Below are 25,833 nucleotides of genomic sequence, written 5' to 3' on the forward strand. Positions count from 1 at the left end.
TTAGAGCAGCTAGGTATTTTAAAAGCTCATCGCCATTCAGTGGCACTGATTGGGTGGTCTAGGAGGTGTGGCCTTTCTGGAGGAAGTATGTCACTGGGGTGTACTTTGAGAGCTAACGTGCTCCCCTCCAGTTCACTTTCTCCTTTCTGCTTGTGGTTTTAGATGTGGGCTCCCAGCATGCTCTTCCTGCTTCCTGCTCCCCACCAAGAGAGACTCCTATCCCTCCTGAACCGTAAGCCTAAACCCTTCCTTCTATAAGCTGCCTTGACTATGGTGCTTGTTTTGTCTTGGGTAAGAAATACAAAGATCAGCACTGGCTCCAGGTATGATTCCTCTTCAGCTCTGCCTCCAGCCCCCCAAGCCCCACTGGCTCAGCAGACATAGGGCATTCTTGAACCTGACTCTGGCCATTTGAATGGAGGCCCCTACAAGGTGAGAGAAGTAGTTGTTAGGGCACAATGACACTATGTCAGAGAGTATTTCCTCAAAATCCTGCTGAACTTGGCTCAGCACTTCCTTACGGAAGGTCACGGAAGCCTTACCATCGTCCCTTAAAGAACCCAGGTGACAGCTGATTTCCGTCCTTTCAAACCTCAGGTCTAACTGCTGCCTGGTGGCAGAGCCATGCACTGAGCATTCACAGCCCTGAGTATTGCACCCATGCAGTACAAACACAGACGTAGGTGTGTGGGATGCCACAGCATTTCCTTTTGAGGCCTCACTAGAGGAGCATTAAGGTACTTTCTGTTTCTCAGATGTCATTGTATTGTTTGACTTCTGGATACATCCTAGTGGATAGATCCATTCTCCTATGGGTGGAGGCTTTAATTTTTCTGAGGGTTTATTTTTATCCTGAATTTGGGGTATTTGTCTGTGAGTTTATGCGTGTGAGTGATGGTGCCTGTGGAAGCTACGGTCTTCAGAGCCGGAGTTACAGGCGGCTGTGAGCAGTCTGATGTGTGCTAGGAAGTCAACTCGGGCCTTCTGCCAGAGCAGTGTGTGCAAGTTCTTAACTGCAAAGCCCCCTCTCCAGCTCCGGTGTGGGGTTTCTTGAGTGGCATTTTCTTGAGTGTGTAATTTCTCTTCCCCTCCCCAGCTGTCCCGCCTCCCCTCTTCTGCCCCATCCTGGGCTGTCTCTCCTGTCTCCCCACCACAGTTTTGTTCCCGAGCTGTCCCTAGTGTCATTCTTTATAACTGTAGCCATCCACTCGCCCTTTCCTGCTTCCTGATGTCCCCATTTTTCCCCTTTAGTCCTTCCTCCATCTCCCCGTGGCTCCAGGCAGTCCTCCTGTGCAGCCCAGCAGGGGCTCAGTCTTGAAGTTCTGATCGCCCTCGCCTCAGGAGAACTAGGATTCCAGGCACAGCTTCAGACGTCTCTTAGTGTCCCCTCCCCCCCACTGAACCTCAGTCTCCTCACCTCCACCTCTTTTTCCTCCGCCCTGTCAGCCCTTCCCTCCTGCAGTGAGCAGCACCTTGTTTCTAAATCAGTTCCAGGCCCAGGGAGATGGCTCAGTAGGTTAAGAACACCAGCTGTTCTTCCAGAGGTCTGAGTTCCGTTCTCAGCACCCACACCAGGCAACTTAGACCTTCTGTAACTCCAGCTCTGTGGGACCTGGTGCCCTCTTCTGGCCTCCACGGGCACTGCTCAAATGAGGTGCACAGACATACATGCAGGCAAACACCCATCGCATATTTTTAAAAACATCGGTTATGATAACATCACAATTCTAGGAAGTCATTATTAAGAAAATTGTATCTGGGTATGGTGATGCATACTTTAATCCTAGCACTGGTGGATCTCTGTGTGTTTGAGGCCAACCTGGACTACATTGTGTGTTTTGGGCCAGCCAGAGCTACATAAAGTCTCACAGAAAGGAACTCTTTACCTCGTATGAATTATTATAAATAGCCATGGTTCAAATATGGTCTTTTCATGAGCATATGCAGGAGTTTAACACTCAAAGTTGTATGTAAAAGGAATTAAGAGGATAAAAAAGGAATCGCACTGTGGATGGAACTGCAGGCCTTTGGGAAGTGGTTAATGTCATTGATGGGGCTTAATGACCAAATCTTGAAGGCTTATACAAGACTAAGGAAAGACCAGATAGACAGACAGACATGCATTACCATGTGATGTAGCCTAGGTGCCATGCTTTTTCATACCAAACTTCCAGAACTGTAAGCCAATATAAACCTCCATTACTTAAAATGGATCCTACCTCATGCATTTTGTCATAGTAGCAAACCCAAAGTAATTCATAACCCTGCACATAGTTATGCAGGAGTCGGTGTTTGGTAAACTGGTAACATTAGCAAGTTGGTCATCCAAAGAATTTGCCTGAAGTTCATCAGCCCATGGGGAGAATCCTGAAGAAATTGGACGGTCTGCAGGCCCTTATTCATAACTGACTCCTCTACATGGAGGGTTTTAATGTTTATTTGTAGGTAGTTTTTATTTAGGGCAAAAGCCTGGTCTCCCCCAGACTCTGTGCAAGCCACCTACCCACCCAATTCATTCCAAATGGGCCGAGGCTGAGTCATCTCTGCACCACAGCCCAGGGCTTTTGTAATTCCAAGACGGATCCATCTAGACAGGAGCAGAACTGAGAGAGCAGAGAGGAAGCGCAGCCAGAGCCGCACAGTGGACTCCGTGCTTCCTAACATCTCTGTGCTTCTGCTTGCCGGGCCATGAAAACAGAATCCAGGATGCTCTAGATGGTGGGGGTAAGGCACAAAGCCTGGCTGCTGGCATATACTTGGCAATGGTGGTGGCTGTGGAGGTGGGGTTGCCCAGAAGTAAAAAAATGTTGGTGTCCTCCTTTATCTGTCTCTATCCTGGTTGAGACGGTCACTTGCTGAACCTGGCCCTTGCTAATTCAGCTAAATGAGCTGGATACTGAATGTCAGGGACCCCCAGTCTGTCTCTCTAGGACTGGGATTGCAGATGCATGCATGCTGCCACATCTGGTCTTTTTAAAAAAAGATTGGTTTTCTTTTTATATGTGTATGAGTGTTTTGTTTGCACATTTAGATTTGCACTTTGTGTGCATCTGGAGCCCACAGATACCAGAAGAGGGCACTTGATACCCAGGAACTGGTGTGAGCTGTCATGTGGGTGCTAGAAGCCAAACCTGGATCCTCTTCAAGAGCAGCCAGGTTCTTAACTACTGAGCTATCTCTTCAGCCTCAACTTTACATTTTAGATTTATATTGTGTGTGTGTGTGTGTATTTGCCTTCATGTAGACATGTGTACAACATGTGTGTTTTGTGCCTGAGGAGACTAGAAGGGACTGGGTTCCCTGGAACTAGAGTCAGAGATGCCTGTGAATCACTGTGTAGGAGGTAGGAATTGAACCTGGGTCTTCTATATGATTAGTTATTGCTCTTAGTCACTTAGCCATCATTCCAGCCCCGACCTTTTATTTTGTTTGTTTGTTTTTTGTTGTTGTTTTTTGTTTTGCTTTGTTTTTCGAGACAGGGTTTCTCTATAGCTTTGGTGCCTATCATGGAACTAGCTTTTGTAGACAGGATGGCCTCGAACTCACAGAGATCCACCTGCCTCTGCCTTCTGAGTGCTGGGATTAAAGATGTGCACCACCACCACGCGGCTCTGTTTTATGTTTTGAAGGTTCATGTGAAAGCCTTCTGCATAGAAGTGATCATATAAGTATTGGAAACCCCGAGACCCAGCACAGGCACCTTGTTTTTTTTAGGTGACAACTTGTATTTATTAATCCCTTCTTGTCCTTGCAAGACCCCAAGTCAAAGTTCGTTTCTCTGCAGAGCCATTTCTCTGCACCTGCTGTCTGTGCTGTTCATCCCATGCATGATGGCACTCGGCCACTTTAGAGCGATCCTTCTAAGTGTCCTTCCATCCCATGGCACCTTGGGGAGGCGCTCACTCACAGGCTTCTCTGAGCTTCTGGAAATGGAGCAGCAGCAGCCTCTAAACCCAGCAGTAAAGTCCCCAAGATCCCCGGAGCCTGGGCATGAAGAGTATCCCAGGATGCAAGGCAAGGTGAGAGGGAAGCAGTCTTGAAAACAGAAGTCATCTGACAGGACATTTGCAAAATGAGCAGAAACCAGACAGAAGTCCTCTGTCAGGCTTTCATTTCCACCTGCTCCCACAGCCTGTGGGACTCAGGAAAGTAGGCACAAAGCGGTCACGTCACACTATTCTTCCAACTGTACTGTCTAAGGAAAGCAAAAGTGTCTCACTTGAACAGAGCATGCAAACAGGGACACAAAAGACCAGCTTTTACAGGGGTTCCTACTACAACACACACTGAGGTTTAACATTACAGTTTACAATATACATCACAGCCAGACTGTGGCAATAAATAAAACTGGATGCTCCCATGCTTTCAAAATATTCACTTAGGATGTGTGACTAGAAATCATACAGTCTCAGACAGACCCACACTGTCCCTTCCGAGGGTCACCCTCTGTGGACACAGATATGCTCCATGTCACCTCTTTTGGGAAACACCATGAGTACTTGACAGGATGCATTTTTTTTTCCTTTCGGAGAAAACTGGTGACAAGGAGCTGGGGCCACACAGCGTTCTCATTCTAAGGTTCTCACACGAGTGCCAAACGATCTCAGGAACCTCATCTCCCCTGCCTGTTTCTCAGTTAGTCACTCAGGCAGGACCTACTCATGTTTTCTGTCGCATCTGGGGCTTTGAGTGAGAGCCCCCTGGTGGAGATCCCAAGAAACAAGGCTCTCCTGCCTTTCTTTTGCTTTGCTTTTAAGATGCAACTATTCAAAACCCACTTCTTCCTCCTCCTGGCTTTTGAGGGCAGTTTTTGACACTGTGTGTTGTTGTTGCTGTTTTTGGCTCTTAAGAGCCAAAAGGAATCAGGAGTTGAGAAGGATGGACTTGCAAGCTGCCTAATTTCCTAGCAACAGGTAAGGCAGGTTTCAGGGTGGGGCAGACAGCTCTGGAGAAAGCTACAGGCGAGGCTCAGAAGGACTGTGTTTTGAGAAGTGGTGTTGCCGTGGAATAGCTGCCATGCCTCTCCAGGTGACTCCTGGGAGGGGACAGCATCTGTGTGGATGTCTCTGCAGTCACATAGCTCTTGTGTGGGAAGTCTCAGAATCCAGGCTAACCTTCCAGAAGAACTCTAGCCATACATCCCCACTTTGGTTACTAAGGAACTCAAGGTCAGAGAGCCAGACTTCCCATGAGCACCTGAGACTTCCACAGTCCCTGAGGACCAGGCATACTCTGCCAGGTTTCTTCTTCCAAATACTCTGCTTTCTACCCAAAGTACAATCTTTCTGCCAACCACCACCACCTGCTCTTCTTCTGACGGTCCCTGGGAACACCTCCATACTGCTCAGCCCAGGATCTCAGATTCTATTCCCCAATGCCCAGGGGCCTAGTGACGCCCACGCTTTCTTCCTCTGGTTCCCTCTTGGACATCAGACGCTGTCCATCCACTCTATGGCATCCTCTTGCTGAGCCCTTAGGGGCGAATGTGCAGAATTTTCTTGAATGTCTTCTTGAAGTTCTCGTTGCACAGGGGGTAGATGAGGGGGTTCAGCGTGGAGTTGATGTAGCCCAGCCAGATGGTGAACATGTGCACGGGTTCACTGCAGCAGCTATTGCAGAAGGCAATGACCATGAAGAAAATGAAGTAGGGAATCCAGCAAAGGATGAAGGCCGCCATGATAAAACCCAACTGCTTGGCTGCCTTTCGTTCTCGGTTCAAGTGCAGCCCAGACACATACTGCCTGGAATGTGAGCGGAGTCTCTTCCAGGTGATCTTGATGTAGTCTAGGCCGCTGTTAGACCCACTTCTCAGTTTGTCTCTGCCCGGCCCTGGCTCTGTGCTGGGGTCAGAGTCCGTGGTCCGTGAGAAGGACTGTCGATCCACCAAGGTCTGGTCCTCTGATGTCTCACTGATCCGCCGGCAAGCATTCAAGTTCTGCTCATCCATTTTGAGCTGGCTCAGGGCCTGGTCATTGGTCTCTGAGCCCCTGCCACCCCCCTCAGCCATAGTCTGTGTGATGTCGAGATGAAAAGAGTGGTGCATGACTGTTTCTCTATCCTCTTCTTGACTGAAGACAGTCGGAGAGCTCATCTTCTTGGGGTCTTCGGATGTTGATTTCTGATCCAGGCCTCCGCTAGCGTCTCTTGATGGCCTTTTCAGGACCCCCCAGGGAGATTCTTTCCCAGGTTTCTTGGTAGCCTCCTTGATATCCTCTGACTTTGACTTGATCTCTAAGAAGGAAGGGAGGGAGCCATTGGTGAGCTGGCGGTGCTGGCAGTGTTGCCGCACGGCCTTGTAGATCCTTACATAGAACCACAGCATGAGCAAAGTGGGGAGGTAGAAGTTGATGATGGCGGTCATGACCTTGAACCAAGTAACATTATAGAAGTCGGTCTCACACTTGCCTTCCCGAAGCTCTGAGGGTGAGGGTGTGAAGTGATGCCAGCCAAGAATGGGTATAACCCACAGGAAGGAGAGAAACCAGGCCCCCAGGATGGTGGCTGATGCGCGGGTCTTGGTACGATACCTCAGGTACCGGAGGGGTTGCTGGACGGAGCGGTATCGATCAATACAGAGGATGAAGACACTGAAGATGGATGCTGTGCTGGCCACATAATCCATGGAGAGCCAAAAGAGGCAAAAGGGACGGCTCAGGGGCCACTTGGCCATGACGAGATAAAGGATGTTCATGGGCATGACGACTGCACCTACAATCAGGTCTGCTACTGACAGGCTGACAATGTACAGGTTGCCCACGGTGTGCAGCTTGCGTTCACTGTGCACAGCATAGAGCACCAGCAGGTTGAGACCCACTGTGACCAGGGAGATGCTACTTAGAACCACCACCAGAGGCAGAAACTGAGGGCTGGCCATGGCGGTCCTGTTCCCCTCACACATCTTGTCTTCGAAGGTTGAGGTGTTGAGAAGGCTCATTGGCGCAAGGGCAGCCTTCAATGATGGCTTCGGCCCTAGGAGAAAAGACATGACAGGAGATCAGGGTCAGAGGTCACCCGAGAGCATCATGCTGGTCAGACTGGGAGCTGCTGGGGGTAGTGGGCATCCACCCCACCATCAGGACCCATGTGTTCACTCATGCATTCCTTCTGACGTCATCCCATCAGTGGGTAGTTGTTGGATTCCCGGCATCATTCTGAATATCAGAGATAGCAGTGCATAAACTGGACAAGATACTCTGATCTCGTGGATCATGCCTGCCAGAGTTTAACCAGAACAGGGCAATCAGTACCTTGTGCAAGTCTTATTTTGAACATATCCTGATTCACCTGAGTTTTGTCTTGTTCACCTATGTCCTCTTTGCTGGCTGCTGGTCCTGAGACAAAACTGTGGCTAGAGCTGGGCGTTGGTGGCACACGCCTTTAATGTCTGCATTGGGGAGGTAGAGGCAGGTGGACCTCTGTGAGTTCGAGGCCAGCCTGGTCTAAAAAGCTAGTTCCAGGATAGCTAGGGCTGTTACACAGAGAAACCCTGTCTCAGAAAAACAAAAACAAAACAAAACAACAAAACCCTGTGGCTAGAAAGAGGCAGTGGGACTCACAAAGCATTCCCTCTCTGTGACAGACGCCAAACTATGAAAACCACCCTTTCCCTCTACCCTCTTCCCAGAAGGAAGTGAAAACAGAGTGTTCGGAGTAGTTCAGAGGTGGTCAGGAAAGTGTTAAGAAAACCTCAGAGGCTCTAGGCTTTAGGGTTCAGCTGTTGAAGGAACCCTGGAGTCTTGGTGAACTGACCTGTAGCTATGAGCATCCTTGACTGGGACCCTGGGGGGATAAAAGAGGTACAGAGACATGAACTGAATCTAGCATAGCCCCAAGAAGGAGGTCCTTGCACTGTGGAGATAGCTCAGGGATAGAGGGGTCATTAGCACCATGAACAAGATGTTATTTATTTATTTATTTGTTTGTTTGTTTGTTTATTGATGTCTGTCTGTGTTTTGGAGGCAAGCTCTTGGTATAGGCATGAATTGCATGGAACTTTCAGTGTAGACCAAGCTGGCCTTGAACTTGCAGTAATCCTCCTGCTTCTGCCTCTCCAGGGCTGAATTGCAGGTATGAGTCACCATATTTGCATCAAAATATTAATGTTTATTAATTTATAAATTACAATAATCAAATTAATACAAATTTTCATTTGCTTACTACATACAGTTCAATGCAATTTTTAAAAAAACAGTCTTATGTAGCCGAGGCTGGCTTCAAGTCATTAGGACGCTGAAGGTGACATTGAACCCCTGACCCTTCTGCCTCCATCCTTTGAATGCTGAGATTACATGTGTGTACCATGCCTGGCTGATGTACGCTCTATTCCCCATCTCCCTTTCTCCTTCATATTTGTGGAATGTCTTTTGTGCAAAGAACAAAAGCTGCTTAACGTGCAGGGAAACCTCACTTTCATCCTTAGCATCAAAACCAAGTAAAAAACAAATCCCGCCGGATGGTGGTGGCGCACACCTTTAATCCCAGCACTTGGGAGGCAGAGGCAGGTGGATCCCTGTGAGTTCGAGGCCAGCCTGGTCTACAAGAGCTAGTTCTAGGACAGGTTCCAAAGCTACAGAGAAACCCTGTCCTTAAAAAGCCAAATAAATAAATAAATAAATAAATAAATAAATACTCTAAAAAAAGGGGGGGGGGCTGGAAAGATGGCTCAGTGGTTAAGAGCACTGACTGCTCTTCCAGAGGACCCAGGTTCAATTCCCAGCACCCACATGGCAGCTCACAACTGTCTGAAGATCCAGTTACAGGGGATCTGACACCTTCACACCAATGCATATAAAATAAAGTTAAATAAATCATAAAATATTTTGAGCTGGAGAGATGGCTCAGAGGTTAAGAGCACTGACTGCTCTTCCAGAGGTCCTGAGTTTAATTCCCAGCAACCACATGGTGGCTCACAGCCATCTATAATGAGATCTGGCACCCTCTTCTGGCATGCAAGCATACATAAAAGGAATGTTGTATACATAACAAATAAATAAATCTTTGGGGGCTGGAGAAACCGCTCAGCGGTTAAGAGCACTGCCTGAGCTTCCAAAGGTCCTGAGTTCAATTCCCAGCAACCACATGGTAGCTCACAACCATCTGTAATGAGATCTGGTGCCCTCTTCTGGTCTGTAGGCATGCATGCAGACAGAATACTGAGAATACTATATATATATAATAAATAAATAAAAATGTTTTAAAAAAAACAAATCCCACAAACCAATAAATGAATATGATAGTATCAACTGCCAACTTGACAGACTCTAAACCAGTGGTTCCCAAACTGTGGGTCACGACCCCTTTGGGATGGAGTATCAGATGGCCTGCATATCACATATTTACATTATGATTCATAACAGTAACAAAATTACAGTTATGAAGTGGCAATGAAAATAACTTTATGGTTGGGGTCACCACAACATGAGGAACTGTATTAAAGGGTCTCAGCCTTGGAAAGGCTGAGAACCGCTGTTCTAGAAATACCCAAGAGACAGGCCCCTGAGCATACCTGAGAAGGACTATCTTCATTAGATTAATGGATGTAGGAAAGCCTAGCTCAGCAGTGGGAGGCACTTAGGGAATCCTGGGCTGTGTAAAATGGAGAAAACCATCTGAACACACATTCATTCATTGTTCTTGACTTCTTGGCTGCAGATACAATGGGTTCAGCTGTTTCAAGCACCTGCGGCTGTGATCCACTCCCCCATGAGCTAAAAGCAAGAACTGTGGGCCAAATTAACCTCTTTCTGTCTTAAATTGCTCTTGTTGGAGTATTTACATCACAGAAACAGAAACTAAAAAGACAAATAACTGTATGTTAGACAAATGAATGAATGGCAGAAGGAGCTGACTCAGTGGCAATACGCCCACCTGGCATGGACAAGACCCTGAGTTCTATTCCCCACACCATCAAAGATAAGTAAGTAGGACTAGAGAGGTGGCTCAGTGGTTATGCGTATCTGCTGCTCTTCCAGAGGACCAGAGTTCTGCTCCCAACAAGTACATTGGGTCACAACCACCTGGAACTCTAGCTCAAAGGGATCTACTCACACCTCCCGGCTTCAGAGGACACCGCACTCATGTGCACATACCACCCTCCACAAATAATTTTAAAATTAAAATCCTTAACAGTTAATAAACAAAACGAATGTGCGGGAGACAGCATGCTGTGAAGCATTTTAGCTCGGAGGGCTTCTTCTTTCAGCCAGTACTTGCTGCTGCACATCCTTTACAGCCTCCCGCGGATCCAACCCAAGAGGAAGAAGGCTGCTCTGCCCTGCAAAGCTGCGGGCCTGCGAATAGAAGCACTTAAGAGCTGAGATTTTTGGTGGGGAAGCTATTGGAAGGAGGGAGCTGTTGTGGGGGGCTGCAGGAGGAGGGCTCTTGGTGGGGCTGTTGGGGAGAGCTGCTGGGGAAGGCCTGTCGGGTGGAGCTGTGGGGCACAGCTTTTGCAGAGAAACCCCAGTACTCAGCTCACACAGGGAGGTCTGAGGAATGCCTGCAGTTCCCTGGAAGCAGAAAAGCCTTGGGGAACTCTGGGAGCCGGCTGGAAGCCCAGAAAAAAACTGGCCACACAGGGAACACAGCTAACAGCACCGGTCTTCAAAAGGCAATTCCACAAGAGGAGGGGGAGCCTCAGGGACAGGCTTGATGAATGCTGGAGACTTCTCAGGAAAAAGATGCCTCAGGGACCCACGGGTTCTAGGCCTGGGGCCTATGGTCACACAGAGAGGGATGCAGGGCCCACAAGAGGAATTTCCTCCACTCCAAGTCCCACTCAGGTCCAGCTACTTTATTGATAGTCCTAATAAAATGAAAGAAAACAAAAGAAAAAAATGTTTTTCAATACCAAGGATCAAACGTAAAGCTTCTCCCTCCCCAGGCAAGTGCCCTAGCACCAAGCCTCACAGCCCTAAATAAAAATGTTCAAATGATCAGGAATCTGGTGACAAGGGATGCAGAACATCCTGACATCTGGGGACCATTCTGAGCACAGGCCTCTGGGCAGCTGCAGGGTCACAGGGTTACCATGGCTGGGAAGTATGTGTGCTTTATCCAGCCCTTACTATCCTGGAAATAGCACATCAGTGTTGTTCTCCCTTCTTATGGCTTAGCAGTTTGAACAGCACATTCATAAGCAGCTTCTAAAAGAGGGCCAGATGCTTGTGGCAAGGCGGGGAGACATGCCAACAACAGGCAGACCCCATCCAGCCTTCCAGCCCACAAAGACAACAGAGAAGGTGCAGGGCACGACCCTATCCAGCCTTCCATCTCACAAGGGACTGCCAAGAGGGTGGAGGACACACAGAGCAGAGATCCCCATCTGGCCTCATATCCACAGGGGACTGACAACATGTGGGACATGGGCTTCCATCTGACTTCACGGACCATAGGGGACTAAAGAGAAAGTGGGGATACACAGAGACAAGAGCCCAGGGCTCAGGGCCCATTTGCCTCATGGCTTACAGGGGACTGCAGAGAGGATGGAGGAGGGGGCATGGAGACCTTCAGCCTTATACACCCTCCTTCCCTAGCTCCCAAACTGAGTAGCCTAGAGCTCTGGCAAGGCATCCTTATATCAAAAGCAGAAAAAAATGTCAACCCTCCTCCCCACCTTCCCTTCCTCCCTCCCTTCCTCTACTGCTAAGAGGTGGGGGAGGCACGGAGCTGGTGAGTTTGTCATGGACTGTGCAGGATGAGGCACGGAGGGTCCAGTAAAAGGGAGCAGTGGGTCCTTCTTCCCCAGTGGGCTCAGGGTTAGGGTGACATTCTTCTGGGTTACAGTGGTGGATACAGACCAAAGCCACCAGCAGGTGCAGCCTCTGTAGTGATTGCAAACACTACAATATAATCAAGTTTAAGTACCAGGAAACAAGGCCAGGGTCAATGTTCCTTCCACATTCTGGACCACACATCAATGATATTGACCTGAGTGGCCCAAGCTCAAAGAGGCCAAGCAACTCATTTAAAGCCACACAGCTAGAGTGTTTGCTGAGACTGTAGTCTAAGTCTGCTCCCTTTGGGTCTCTCACCTGAGTACCACTGGCACCAGGGGGAGGGTTCACTCTGTGGTGGTGGGGCTTCTCTGTGTCTGGTATGTACAAACAACCCCAGCCTCTGTGCAAGGAACACCAGTAGCCGACACCTCCCAATGTGACAATGACATATCTGATGTCAGATGATCCATGGGGGACAAAGAAAATGTGCCCAGAGCAATGGCACATTTGTCTAGACTAGGACACAAAATGCATCTCGCAGTGAGTGAGACTTGCTTGTGGGTTTAAAAAGTGTGTATGTGTGTGCACGTGCGCGCGTATGCTCACATGCATGTGTGCGCACAGGTACTCTCAGAAGCTAGAGGAATGCACTGGATCTCATGCAGCTGGCATTACAGGTAGTTGTGAACTGCGGGACTTGGGTGCTGGGACCCTCTGCAAGCGCAGTTCATGCTCTTTGCCACTGAGTCACGTCTCCAGTCTTTGTTTTGTTTTTTGAGACAGGGGCTCATGTAACCCAGGTTAGCCTCCAACTCAAACTCCCTATAAAGCTGAGGGATGACTCCGAACTCCCGATCCTCTTATCTCCATCACCTGAGTGCTGGGATGACGGGCATGTGCCACCATGTCCATCTTTGTGCAGTCCTGGGGACAGAGCCCAGGGCTTCCTGAATGTTGCCAACTGAGCCCCATCCCCAACTCAAAGTGGGTCTTTCTCAAGTCAGATTTTCTCTAGCAAAGAGTTACCTTGAGAGATCTAGGCACCCTTTCATGGGAAGTAGCTTCCATCAGCTCTAAATTAAAAACCATCCATTTTCCTCAAGGTCAAGGATCTAACTAAAACCTGCAGGTAGTGGTTTCGGGTGTAGCATTCCAGGCACCTAATACTGTGCCTGGTATACAGGAGGTGCTCAATTATTGCAACCTCCATATTTTCCAACAGCCAAGCTGCCCTAGTCTAGCTAAAGGGACCACCTTCTGTTTTTGTTATTGCTTTGGCTTTATGTATTTATTTATTGATTGATTTTTTTAAAGGCAAGGTCTTACTATCCAGACCAGGCTGACCAGAGATCTATCTACCTGCCCCTGTCTCCCAAGTAATGGGCATGTGCCAGCATCAACTTGAACATTAGATATGATTTATCTTATTGATGAATACTGTTCCAGGCCTTTTAGATAACTTGTCTAGCCTTCTCTGGAAGTCCCAGAGTTGGAAATTTGTTTCCTGGTAATCATCACATGAACAAAGATGTAGGCCTGGGGTGGGTAATCTCAACCCCTTCAAAGTAGAGACAAGACAGGAGTTAAAAGTTATCTTTGGCTATTTCTGGACCTCAAAAATAAAAATCCAAACAGAAACAACAGTGAAGGTTCAGAACTGATCTCCACTGTGTTAGTCCCAGGGAAGACTGACCTGTGGCTGTGTACTTTGGATGTGGATGCAGAACATCCTATAAGGGTTCCTAAAAGCCATGGAAGGAGCCTAGTGGGGTGTCCACCCCCTTGGGGTAGGGGACACTGTTCATCACGGGGATCCAGGTAATGCTCCTGGGACCTTTAAATCTTGGAAGAACGGGGCTGGCACTGACACTTGAACCTGATCGCAGCTTTCTCTGGCTGCCTGTTTTTACCGGGGTGGCTTTTGCCTTCCACAAGGGCTCTTAGACTCACCCCCACCAGTGGCCACCACATTGGGAGTGCTGAACCTTGACCTTTCGATCACCTGAATTATTTTTTTCCTTTATGGCTAACCTGCCTTGGGCATTCTGTTACAGTAACCGAGTGGGGCCACTACAGAAGAGAGCATCACATAGTCACTGACACCCAATCTAAGAGCGCTCACGACAATACGGGAAAATCTTAAGACAAAACAAAATCTTCACAATGTTGTCTGCACAGGCTAGTGCCAATTCTAATGGAAAGGCTCTGGGAGAGGGTGAACCTCTGTGTGTGCACAGCTTTCTCTGGGCTGTGGAAAGCGTTATCTTAAACAGTTCCCAAGGTATCAAGGATGAGATCTGTCTTCAGTTAATAATGGGAAAAATAAAAACTCAGTAACCACGTCTGTTGTTAAAAACACAATAAAATAAATTTCATTAAAAATAATAAAGCAATGTTTTTACGTGTTTTCTCTACCAGAAATGAGAATTCAGGATTTCATTTTGGCACACTCGGAACAGCTCCCCATCCCAGCCTGCTCTCTTCATTTGCATAGGTGACATTTCTAGTTGAGGAAGTCAAAACATTAATTTCTCGGCTCCCATCCCAAGTAGAAAGCACTGCGAGCAAGGGTGAGCCCGACAGCAGAACCTTGTCAAGTCTGGGAGGGCATCATGTTCACGAAGCCCCAAGCTTGGCAGTGCCACTTTCTGAGCACACAGACAGATGCCAGCAGCAGGATACCACTTGGGCTCTGCTGCAGGACTTAGCCTCAGGGGAAGAAGTAGTTGGCTAGGGACCCTGAGTTTGGACGGAGACTCTCACAGATATACTGAGAGTGTAGGTCCACATCGTGGTGTCTGGGCTTAGAGAAATGGCTCAGTGGTTAAGAGTGTTTACAGCTCCCAAAGAGGACCTTGGTTCAGTTTCCAGAACCCACATGGCAGCTCAAACCATCTATAACTCCAGTTCCAGAGGATCCAACACCCTCTTCTGCCTCTGACAGCACCAGGCACACACATGGTGCACATGAAAGCTAAACAGTCACACACATAAAATTAAAATAAGTAGGGCTAGAGGGATGGCTCAAGGGTTAAGAGCACTGGCTGCTCTTTCAGAGGTCCTGAGTTCAAATCCCAGCAACCACATGGTGGCTCACAACCATCTGAAATGAGATTTGGTGCCATCTTCTGGCCTGCAGGCACATATGCTGGCAGAATGCTGTATGCATACTAATAATTTTTCTTTAAAAAAGAAGTCTTATCTTTAAAATAGTTAAGATAAATAAATCTTAAAAGGAAACATAGCAGTTCTTAGATATGGCACTAAAGGCTCAAACCTGAAAGGAGAAATTGGTTCAGCGGACTTAGAGTCCAGCAGAGAGAACAGCACAGTGTGGGGTGTAATCCAGCACCCATAAGGCACCATGAGTTCGAGGTTAGTCCAAGGTACATAGTGAGAGTCAGGCCATCCCTGGAAACAGAAGGAGATCCTTTCTCAAACAATCATGGGAAACTTTGTGTTCCAAAAGAAAGTGTAAGGCTGCAGAATGGGAGAGGATACTTTAGTCTATATTTGCTCTATATGTGATGTTATCTGGAAAAGCCCACAATGCACTGTGCCTGTGGTCATGTAGGAATGTATAAACGAGCAAGTGGTGAATCTGACCACTTTGGGCAAACATACTCTACCACAATTACATGAATGAAACAGCCTGAAAAAGCAAGCCTTTCTCAGACACAACAGCATCAGGAAGGAACACGTGATCACGAAGAAGGGAACTCTTCCTGCACAACCATGAGAAGGTGAGAAATGATCTCATTTAAAAACCAGAAAAGGATCTGAACAGACATTTCACCAAAAAGACCTTAAGGGTAGGAAGTACCTTTACAATCACACAAAAATGTTTGCAATAATGTGAGTCGCCGGGGAAATGCAAAGCGAAATCACAGTGACACACTACTTCATGTCTATAGCGTCGATTAGTAATTAAGAACAAAGCAAGTGTTGCACGTAGACAGGGTAGCCATGAGGGCTGCCGGGAAATAGGAAAAGGCAGCTCAGGTTCCTGAGATGGCTAAATATGGTCGCCTTAAGAGCTGAAGTCACATGCCTAGACATTATTACCACCCCAGAACCAAGACCACATGCACAGGAAACAAGCAGGCAAGTGCTCACTGTGTTACCCCACGAGGGTCCAGAGAAATCCAAGACCACCAGCTGGTGGCTGCATCCTAACGACACAGTCGCTCGCTAAAAGGGTCACTGAATGTCCATCAGTGAGAGGGAACAAAGCGGATAGGCTGAGCATGGTGGTGCATGCCTTTAATCCCAACACTTGGATGGCAAAAGCAGATAGATCTGCTTGTGAGTTTAAAGACTCTGATCTACTTCTTGAACAAGAGTTCAAGAGACCTTGTCTCAAAAAAGAAACAAAAAGCAAAACAACAACAACAACAAAAATAACAGCTGGGAGGTGGTGGCGCACACCTTTGATCCCAGCACTCGGGAGGCAGAGGCAGGCGGATCTCTGTGAGTTCAAGGCCAGCCTGGTCTATAAGAGCTAGTTCCAGGACAGGCTCCAGAGCTACAGAGAAACCCTGTCTCGAAAAATCAAAACAAAACAAATGAACAACAACAACAAGACACAGTGAAACCCAAAGGCGGTGATTATCCAGAACCAGTAAAACAGAGAGAAAGAAGCAGACAAGCGACAACAGAGGACAGAGAGAGAGAGAGAGAGAGAGAGAGAGAGAGAGAGAGAGAGAGAGAGAAAGTTTGTGACTGCTCCGAGTGGCTCAGGATCAGGAGGGATCTTTGGGAAATGACGGAATGTGCTGCAACTGGCTGTTAATGAGGACCTGTACATTTAGTAATTACATTTTTATTTTTAGATTAATTTTAATTTTATGTGCACGACTGCTTTGCCTGCATGTATATATGTGCAGTGTGTATATGCCTGGGGCCTGGAAAGGTCAGAAGAGCACATCAGATCCCACGGAAGTGAATTTAAGGATGGTTCTAAGCTGCCATGTGGGGGCTGGGAACTGTACCTGGGTCTTCTGCAAGAGCAGCCAGCATTCACCCTTAACCACTGAGTCATCTATCCTCGTATTTAAATTGTATGCCTCACTTTGTGAATGAGTGAATTTTATAGTATATTCAATATACTATAAAACAATAAAGTTGAAAAAAATTTTAAATTCCTCTGAAGTAGGAGGATTACAAGTTCAAGGACAGCTTGGACTGTGTAATAATACCCTACCTCAAAAATTAAAACCAAACCCAGAGAAATATATTAACATGTCAGTGCTTAAGAAAAAAGCTGCAGGGCTTTGTGCAGGGGCATGCACCTGAAACCACAGCTCTCAGGAGGCACAGGCTGCTTGGGCCTCTGGATCTACGCATCTGTTAAAATCATCTTCTACCAGTGTGTGAAACAGGATGGATTCCAACATTCTTAGGGCCATAAATTTATTTATCTACTCCAAAATTTTAAATTTGCATCTCATGTGTGTGAGTGCCTGCAAGTAAAGGTCAGAAGGGAGATCCCCTATCAGATCCCCGGAGCTATAGATGGCTATGAGGCACCATATGGGTGGCTAGATCCTCGGAGTAAAAGGATGAACTCAAAACTGGGAGAATGAACGTCAACTGGCATCCACACCCATGCTGGCTCCCACTTCTGCATGCTCTTGATTCTGAGGCAAGCCTGGTGGCACTGAGGACCCCAAGTGTAGGAGCGGGGTGACAGCCTGTTGGGCCCCATGTTATTTGACTAAGGGAGACAGACATGAAGGGATGAGGACCTGGGTCCTTTGAAAGAGCAGACAGTGCTCTTAACTGTGGAGCCATCTCCCCAGCCTCTCGGTGTCATCTAAACAACAGCAAGCTCGTTCATTAACAGAATGGCAGCTTCAGCCAGGACCAAGCCTTTTTCATGGGTAATGGTTAGTTCACATGAGCACATGCCTGGCACATGTGAGGCTCTCAAACAAATTAACCCCCTGTGCATACACACACATGTGCATGCACAATCCCTCGTTAATCTCATAGCTTCCTGGTAAGGGGACACAACGAGATGTCACAGCTAGCTTCTGAGTTACTCATCAGAACTTGCCCAGTCTTCCAATGTCACAGTCATATACGAGTTTAGGAGATGGCAGTTGTTTGACTGTCTGGCCCATCCCCACAGTGACAGCCAAATGCAGGGAAGGGAGCTGAGGGATAGACGGCCCCCAAAAGGAATGTAGGGAAAGCTTGATTCAGCTCTTTCTACCCCTGGTTTTGGGCATCAGTGATGGGAAGGCATATGAATCCACTGGATGCTGGGAAAGGTCCCATTCTCTCACCCTCATTCTGCTAACGGTCTCCCCTAAATCAAAGATGTAGAAACTGAGGCTGATAGAGCTTGACACCCACATAAAGAGACCCAAGGTGGGGAGACACTGAAGAGTGCTTGCCAAGTATTGGGGGCCCTGGGTTCCAGCCGTAGGCTTCATCAACCCAAAAGTCCAGCAGCCATGAGAGTAAGTGTCACTTGAAGGGCCACACCACAGCACATCCATCTTCTCAGACCTCTGGCAACCTCTGCTCCCCTCACTCCCAGACTTCCTTTTCAGAGGAAGAGAGAGAAGGAAATACATGCTTTAAATAAAAACATCAGGGAACGGAAAATATGAGCATCTGTTGCTAAGGTTAGACAGGACCAGTGAATGCTATACCCGACCCAGCACATGACTGTCATTTCAGGAAGCAAGGAATGAGATTTCTTTTTTTCTCAAATCCCTGAAGATTCCGCTTTGAGAAAGACACTTCCAAAAACTAAAGTCCACACAGGATGTTCTCTGCTTCGAAAGGAAAAACAAAACAAAGCAAAAAACCAGACTTACAAGCTGCAGTAAGCAAAAGAGAAAAATAGTGTGTGGGGTTGATGCTTATGGAAATGCCTGGAATCAGGCACTCCCTTATGGCTGTCTCCCTCAGCCAAGTAACCTAGAGCCCTCGGGCTGTCATCCTGCTCCCACACTTGGGGTCCTCAGCACCACCAGGTTTGGCTCAGAAGTGGAAACCAGCACGGCTGTGGGTGCCAGCTGATGTTCATTCACACGGTGTGTGTTCACCCATCTGTCCATTCATTCTGCCTCACCCACTCATTCATTCACAAAACCTCTGCTTTGGGACAATGGTTTTACCCTGTAAAGATTTGTTTCTTGTACTTGTTTAATAAAACGCTAATTGGCCAGTAGCTAGGCAGGAGTATAGGTGGGGTGACCAGCCAGGAAGTAGAAGTGGGGCACTGCGAACAGGAGAATCAGGAAGAGGAAAGATTCAGTCTGCAGTCATCACCCAGACACAGAAGAAGCAAGATGAGAATGCCTCACTGATAAAGGTACTGAGCCACGTGGCTCACATAGACAAGAATTATGGGCTAACTTAAGATGTAAGAAAGAGTTAAGAAGGAACTTGAGCTAATAGGCCAGCCAGTTTATGATTAATGTAGACTTCTGTGTATTTCTTTGGGACTGAACAGCTGCGGGACTGGGCGGAAGAGAAACCAAAGTCAACAAACCTTTATTGGAGGAAATTTTCCTCATGAGTAGGTAGAACAACATTTAAAAAGCAAACCCAGCTCCTGTTGTCCTGTAGGGGGCACCTCTTACCCATCCGTAGCTCTCACCCCTGCCTTCCCAGACTGCATCTCAGCTCTCTGAACCTTCTACTTCCTGATGATGGGTGGACATGGTTTTCCCCAGTCTTTCCTAAGCATAACTGGAATCCTTTGGACACACTTGCAATGCTCATTTTAAAATGGACATTTTAGCTATAGTTCCAGTTGCCTGGAGGGATGAGACAGGGGGATCATTTGAGTCTAGTAATGTGAGACCAGCCTGGTAACATCATGAGACTCCATTTCAAAAGCAAATGAGCAATCCCCGGAAACCACTCTATATTTCAGTCTTAATTATATGTATGACTATTTAGGGTATGTGCACTGAACTGTAGCTGCTCGAGGAGGCCTGAAGGGGTCACTAGATCCCCCGAAGCTGGAGTTACATGTGGCTGTGAGTTGCCTGACATAGGTGCTGGGAGCTGAACTTGGGTCCTTTGCAAAAACACTGCATCTCATCAGAAAACACCAGAGAACAGAGTGGTGGGTAGTGAAGCTAGGAGGGTGACAGAAAGCAGTGACAGAGTGAAGGAAACATGGTGCAGGAGAATTGTCTGTATTCTGTCAATCATGTTTTAAATAAATGCTGATTGGCCAGGCAGGAAGTATAGGCAGGAAAACCAAACAGGAAGTAGAGGTGATGCAGTGAGAACAGAAGAATTCTGGGAAGGAGGAAGTTGATTCCTCTCAGTCCTGCGCAGACCACGGAAGAAGCAGGATGTGACCTGCCAGCTGAAAAAGGTACCGAGCCATTTGGCAAAAATAGATCAGAAAAATGGGTTAATCTAAATGTAAGAGTTAGCCAGTAAGAGGCTAGAGCTAATGGGCCAATCAGCTTATAATTTATGGAGATTTCTGTGTGATTTTCTTTGGGGCTTGCTGGCTGTGGGGAACTGGGCAGGACATAAACCCCAACAAGAAGGCCCCTTCATGTTACAGACATGTCCTCAGATAAAGAACTACAATAAGGTTTTCACGCTGGAAACAACCACATCATGGTGAAAACAAACAGATAAACGTAAGCTGTAAAGGAATGCAGACACCCAGAGCCACCCAGAGGGCTTCACCCAGAGGGCTTCACCTCCAGAGGATCTGATGCCCTCTTCTGGCCTCAGTAGGCATTGCACTCATGCAAATATAACTGCATGTGCATGTGTACACACACACACACACACACACACACACAAGTATACATAATTACAAATAAAAATTAAGTAAAACATTATATTAACATGTATGTGGAAATGCAAAAGAACTAGAATAATGAAAACATCTACAAATTACACTATTTACTATATATGGGGGGTATGAGCATGTCACAGCATGTGTGTAGATTCAGATGGTCACTTTTCACACCAGTTGTCTTTACCCACTGAGCCATCTCATTGGCCCTGTTTGATTTTGAGACAGGGTCTTGTAACATGAAGGGCCTGCTTGTTTGTGTTTCTGCCCTGCCTGGCCCCCCAGCTGTTTAGTCCCAGAGAAAAATCACACTGAGATCTCTATAAGTTATAAAGCTGATTGGCCCCTTAGGTCAGGCTTCTTACTGGCTAACTCTCACATCTTGATTAACCCATTTTTCTGATCTATTTTAGCCATGTGGCTCAGTACCCTTTTCAGTGGGGCAGGTCACATCCTGTTGCTTCGGTGGTCTGGGAAGGAGTGGGAGGAATCAACTTCCTCCTCCCCAGAATTCTTCTACTCTCCTCGCATCATTTCCACTTCCTGTCTGGTTTTCCCACCTACACCTCCTGCCTGGCCAATCAGCATTTATTTAAAACATGATTGACAGAATACAGACAATTCTCCCGCACCAGGGTCTCATGTATTCATGGAACTTAAGCTGGCCTTGAACTCACTACGTAGCTGAAGCTGAAGCTGACCTTAAATTCGTCACTTTTCACCTGCAAAATCCTGGGATTATAGGAATATGTGCTACCACACCTAATTTGAATGAAACACTCTGAAAATAACGAAACAAGAGAAACTCGCTCACTCAGTTCTGAGATGCCACACGGACAGAACACCTACAACTCTGGCACGAGTGGGGGAGCCATGAACAACAGAGTAGAGCAGAGACCAGCAAGCAGTTCCCAGACACAAAGAGGAGTGGAGACACTTCAAGGAAGAGCAGAGAGGCTTTTAGCTAATGGTACTGAAGCATTCATGAGCCCTCAGGCAAAAGAGCATACACCTTGACCTAAACCATGCCTCATGCTGGTTTACATACAAAACTGTAAAATATGAAACCATAAATCTTTTACAACTCTCCAAGTTCCAGGGCTCCAGATTAGGGTATCTCAGACTCGATGCCAAAACCAGGGCACTGAAGGAGAACAAAATGGCAAAGTGGATCTCATCAAAATGCTTAACTTTGGAAGAGACCTTGCTAAGAGGAAGAAAAGTCAAAATGAGCACTTCTGCAAACCACATAGCTGCCAAGGACTAGCACTTAGTATATACACATAAAGAGCTCTTGCAAGGCACGGTGGCTTATGCCTGGGGGCTCAGCACTGGGGAAGAAAAGACAGGAGGATCAGGTCAGGGTCACTGTGAGCTTGAGATCAGTTTAGGTTACTTGAGATCCTGCCTCACAAACCAAGACAAATCAAACCCCAAACCAAACACCAAATAATCCAATCAGGAGACAGGGGAAAGGCTGTGAGAAGACATTTAACCAAGAGATGAACAGAGGACATTTCTCTCTTTCTCAACGCACACGCACGCATGCACACACTGAACACGCCTGGCCATGAGGGAAATGCAAATGGCAGCCACAATGAGACACCACTGCACACCTCTCGAATGGATGAAATAAAGAACAGCGGCACAAATGCTGAGGGCGCCGAGAGACTGTACCGTGCCTGTCTCCTACTCCCAGTGGGAACAGGAAACTGCAGGCACATACAAGAAAGTACAGCTGCGACTTAAGGGTCCTACATGTGGCTCCCCGCAGCTCAGCGACGCACCCCGAGTGCCTGTCCCAGGGAAAGGAAAGTGATACTCACACAAAGACCCACTCATGGATCACCTAGTGGCTCTATTGCTATTAGCCTCCAAATTTAGCACACCACAGAATACCACTCAGCAATCAAACAGGAGCCAGGGGCTTCTGGTGTAGCCCAGTAGTAGGTTGCATGCTTAGCTTCCCAGATGCCCTGGGGTGCGTGCCCTCGCATGCCCTCCACGAGAAGACAGGTTGCCAACAGACACAGCAGTGTGAATGGTGCTCCAGTGCATCCTGATGAGAGAAGCCAGTCTCAAAAGGCGCTCACTGCATGCCTCTGTTCATACAGCATCCTTGGAGGTATTAAAGATGCAGACAACAGATGAGCGGCCTCCAGAGGCAAGGGATGGGGGAAGGGAGTCGAGAAGCAGAAGAGCAGCTTCAGGATTCTGGTATGCTGCTCTCTGATGCAGTGACATCAGGATGCTGGTTATGATACTGGGCGGGAGTTTCCCAGGCAGTTCCCATAAAAGGAATTGAGGAAAGAGACGTGAGATCATTCTGCATGCTTTCTTTGCTCTGTATTCATGAATTAATTTATTTAATGGATACTGGGTCTCAGGTAGCCCAGGTTGGCCTCAAATTCTCCATATAGCCGAGGATAACTTCTGATGTTTGGAGCCTTCTGTCTCCACATCCTAAGTGCTGCAACGACAGGTGTGCACTGGCAGCCGGGCTTCAGCTAGTGCTTTGTGTGTCCTAGTACACACAAACATTTTCTGAGGTTCAACTTCAAATGTCTGGGGTGCTGCATTTGTGGCAGGACCCCCACTAATACCCATGCTGCTGGCTCATTTCGCAGCCAGGGCTTCTGCACAATGCTTGCGTTTAGATTGAGATCATAAGAATCGCCAGGGAAACATCATGGAAGGAGAGATTGAAAGAGAAGAGGCTGTATACGCATAGTGGAATACTATTTGGCTATACAAAGGACACTGTCCTGTGGCTTTTTGTAACAAGGAGGGGACTGGAGGATAGCATGTGAGGGAAATAACCCAGACACAAAAGACCAGTGCTGCATGCTATTTGGCATGGGCTAAAAACAGCAATCTGAATGCCAGGCAGAGGTGACTCTGGGAAGAGCAGGAAATAAGAGAGCAGGGAGATTGCATGCTAGGTTCGAGGCACAGTGCTTCAGGGCAGATTAGACTGGGTCACAATGATGGATGCCTTAAGAGTCACTGCAGAGAGGAGCCTGAAGGTTCTAAACACAGCCACAAAATAGAGATAGCAGGGATGACATGCTATGTGCATGTGAAATGTCACATGGTGTGTGGTGGTTTGAATGTAATTTGCCTTCATAAGCTCATAAGGAGTGGTATGATTAGGAGGTGTGGTTTTGTTGGAATGGGTGTAGCCTTGTTGGAGGAAATGTGTCCCTGTAGAGGTGGGCTTTGAGGTTTCAGATATGCTCAATTCATGCCCAGTGTCTCAGACCACTTTCTGTTGCAAAGAGTCAAGATGTAAGAACTCTCAGCTCCTTCTCCAGTACCAGGTCTGCCTTCATGCCACCGTGTTGCACCATGATGATAATGAACTAAGCCTCTATAATTGTAAGCCACCCAATTAAATGGTTTCCTTGATAAGAGCCACCATGGTCATGGTGTCTCTTCACAACAATAGAAACCCTAATATAGAAATTGGTACCAGAGACCAGTGTACTGCTGTGATAGGCCTGACCATGCTTTTGTTAAAGGAATGTAGACCTTGGGACTGTGGATTAGAAAAGCAGTGAACACTTTAAGCACTGCTTAATGGGCCATACTAGTGGGAGCACGGGAGACAGTGATGCTGAGTGTGATTTGGACTGTGGGTGCCTAGATCAAATGACTTCAGAGAAGACTATTAATATGTGGCCTAGAGATTGCTTTATGAATGTGGCTGCTTTTTGCCCTTGTCTGAAAGTCTGCATGAGGCTAAAGGGAAACGTTTTAGATTAATTCCATTGGCAGAATAAATATCAAAACAGCCTAGTATAGACTCTGCCCTGTGGTTATTAGTGGTAACTCTAACGAAGATTTATAATGAAAGGGTGCAAGCAGAGCAGGGTAAATTACAAAATGTAAATTTGGAGGAAAACAGAGAACCTGGGAGTGGAAACTAAATCCTGTATTCAGGAAGATAAATAGATTAAGAAATGGAATTAAGGGAGAGGCGCTTTCAAGGCAAGATCCCACTCAGCTAAGTTTCCAATTTGTGAAAAGCAGTTTAAAAAGTCTTAGAACCAGGTGTGGTGGTATACGCCTTTAATCCTAGCACTTTAGAGGCAGAGGCTGACTGATCTCTGAATTTGAAGCTAGCCTGATCTACAGATCCAGTTTCAGGACATCCACACTTAGGCAATAAAGAAAACCACCCAAAACAGAAAATTGGTGATGATTTAACTGAACGAGGGGACCATGCTCCAGTTCCAGCAAGCAGCAGAACTTGGCAGCTTCGGCCACATGGTTCTGGAGTTAAGGAGAGAAGAAAGGGGTTATGGAATATTCCTCTGTGACTAAGGAAAGCTACTGAGGCCAGGCATGTGTCAGGGGTGTCCCTGCATGGAGGCCTAGAGAGGCCATTGTGTGAAGATGTGAGGTCAAGCCTGGATTGCCTTGGAGACCCCAAGATTTTGGAGATGCTGGTGCTGGGGGATGCCTGCCAAGAAAAGCTGCTAACTGGGAGTGGAACCAGCCTAAGAGGAAGAAGTATGATTTTGGTCAACAAAGATGAAACAAGTTGGAGATTTGAAGAGTGCTTTGACATCAGACATGGAAATGCAGAGTTTGGAGTTTGTCCAACTGGTTTTCGGTCTTACGTAGGTTATGTATATCCTGTGCCATTATATGTTAGAAGTATGTGATCTGCTTTATATTTTGATTTTATAGGGAATGACAGTTATTAGACTGCATGAATCTCAGAAAAGACTGCGAACTTTGAGATGTGGGAGGTGATGTATGCCAGAACAGAGTAGGTGGGGGGGGATCTAAACTGAATGCTGGGGGAAAGAAGGCAGAGTCAAAGAGGCACCATGAAGCCGCCAGAGGGGAAAGACACGAGCTGCCAACTGGAACCTTGCTGGTAGGCCACGAGCCTTGTGGTAAAATATAAATTAGTAGAAATGGGTTAAATTATGATGTAAGAGATAGCCAATAAGAAGCTAGAGCTAATAGACCAAGCAGTGGTTTAAATAATATAGTTCTGTGAAATTATTTTGGATCTAAGCAGCTAGGAACAAATGAGTGGCCTCCTTACTACAGTTGAGACTGTGGTAGACTTTGGGGACTTTTGAAATTGAACTAAATGCATTTTGCATAATGATGTAAGTTATAAGTTTATGGGGGTCAAGGAGTGGGATGTGGTAAATTGAATGTAATTGACTTCCATAAGAGTTGTATTAGTAAGAGTGGCAGCTTTGATAGAGTAGGTGTGGCATTGTTGGAAGAAATGTGTCACTGTTGGGCTGGACTTTGAGGTCTCATATATGCTCAAGTCATACCCAGTGTCTCAGACCACTTCCT

The 25,833-nt window shown here is 47.0% G+C and overlaps 1 protein-coding gene across 2 annotated transcripts in view; it reads right to left on the reverse strand.

Moving 5' to 3' along the window:
• Positions 1 to 3,691: 3,691 nt before the first annotated feature.
• The window catches only part of Hrh1 (histamine receptor H1), a 101,311-nt gene continuing 79,169 nt past the window's right edge, over positions 3,692 to 25,833 (reverse strand). For both annotated transcript variants that reach the window (XM_085686862.2, XM_085686861.2), the window contains exon 2: positions 3,692 to 6,969. In XM_085686862.2, the coding sequence (XP_085542988.1) occupies positions 5,474 to 6,934 (1,461 nt within the window). In that variant the 5' untranslated portion in view covers positions 6,935 to 6,969 and the 3' untranslated portion in view covers positions 3,692 to 5,473. The remainder of the gene's footprint in view (positions 6,970 to 25,833) is intronic.

This window comes from Myodes glareolus, chromosome 3 (assembly GCF_982192425.1).
Source record: "Myodes glareolus chromosome 3, mMyoGla1.1, whole genome shotgun sequence".
In the NCBI taxonomy this organism is placed as follows: domain Eukaryota; kingdom Metazoa; phylum Chordata; class Mammalia; order Rodentia; family Cricetidae; genus Myodes; species Myodes glareolus.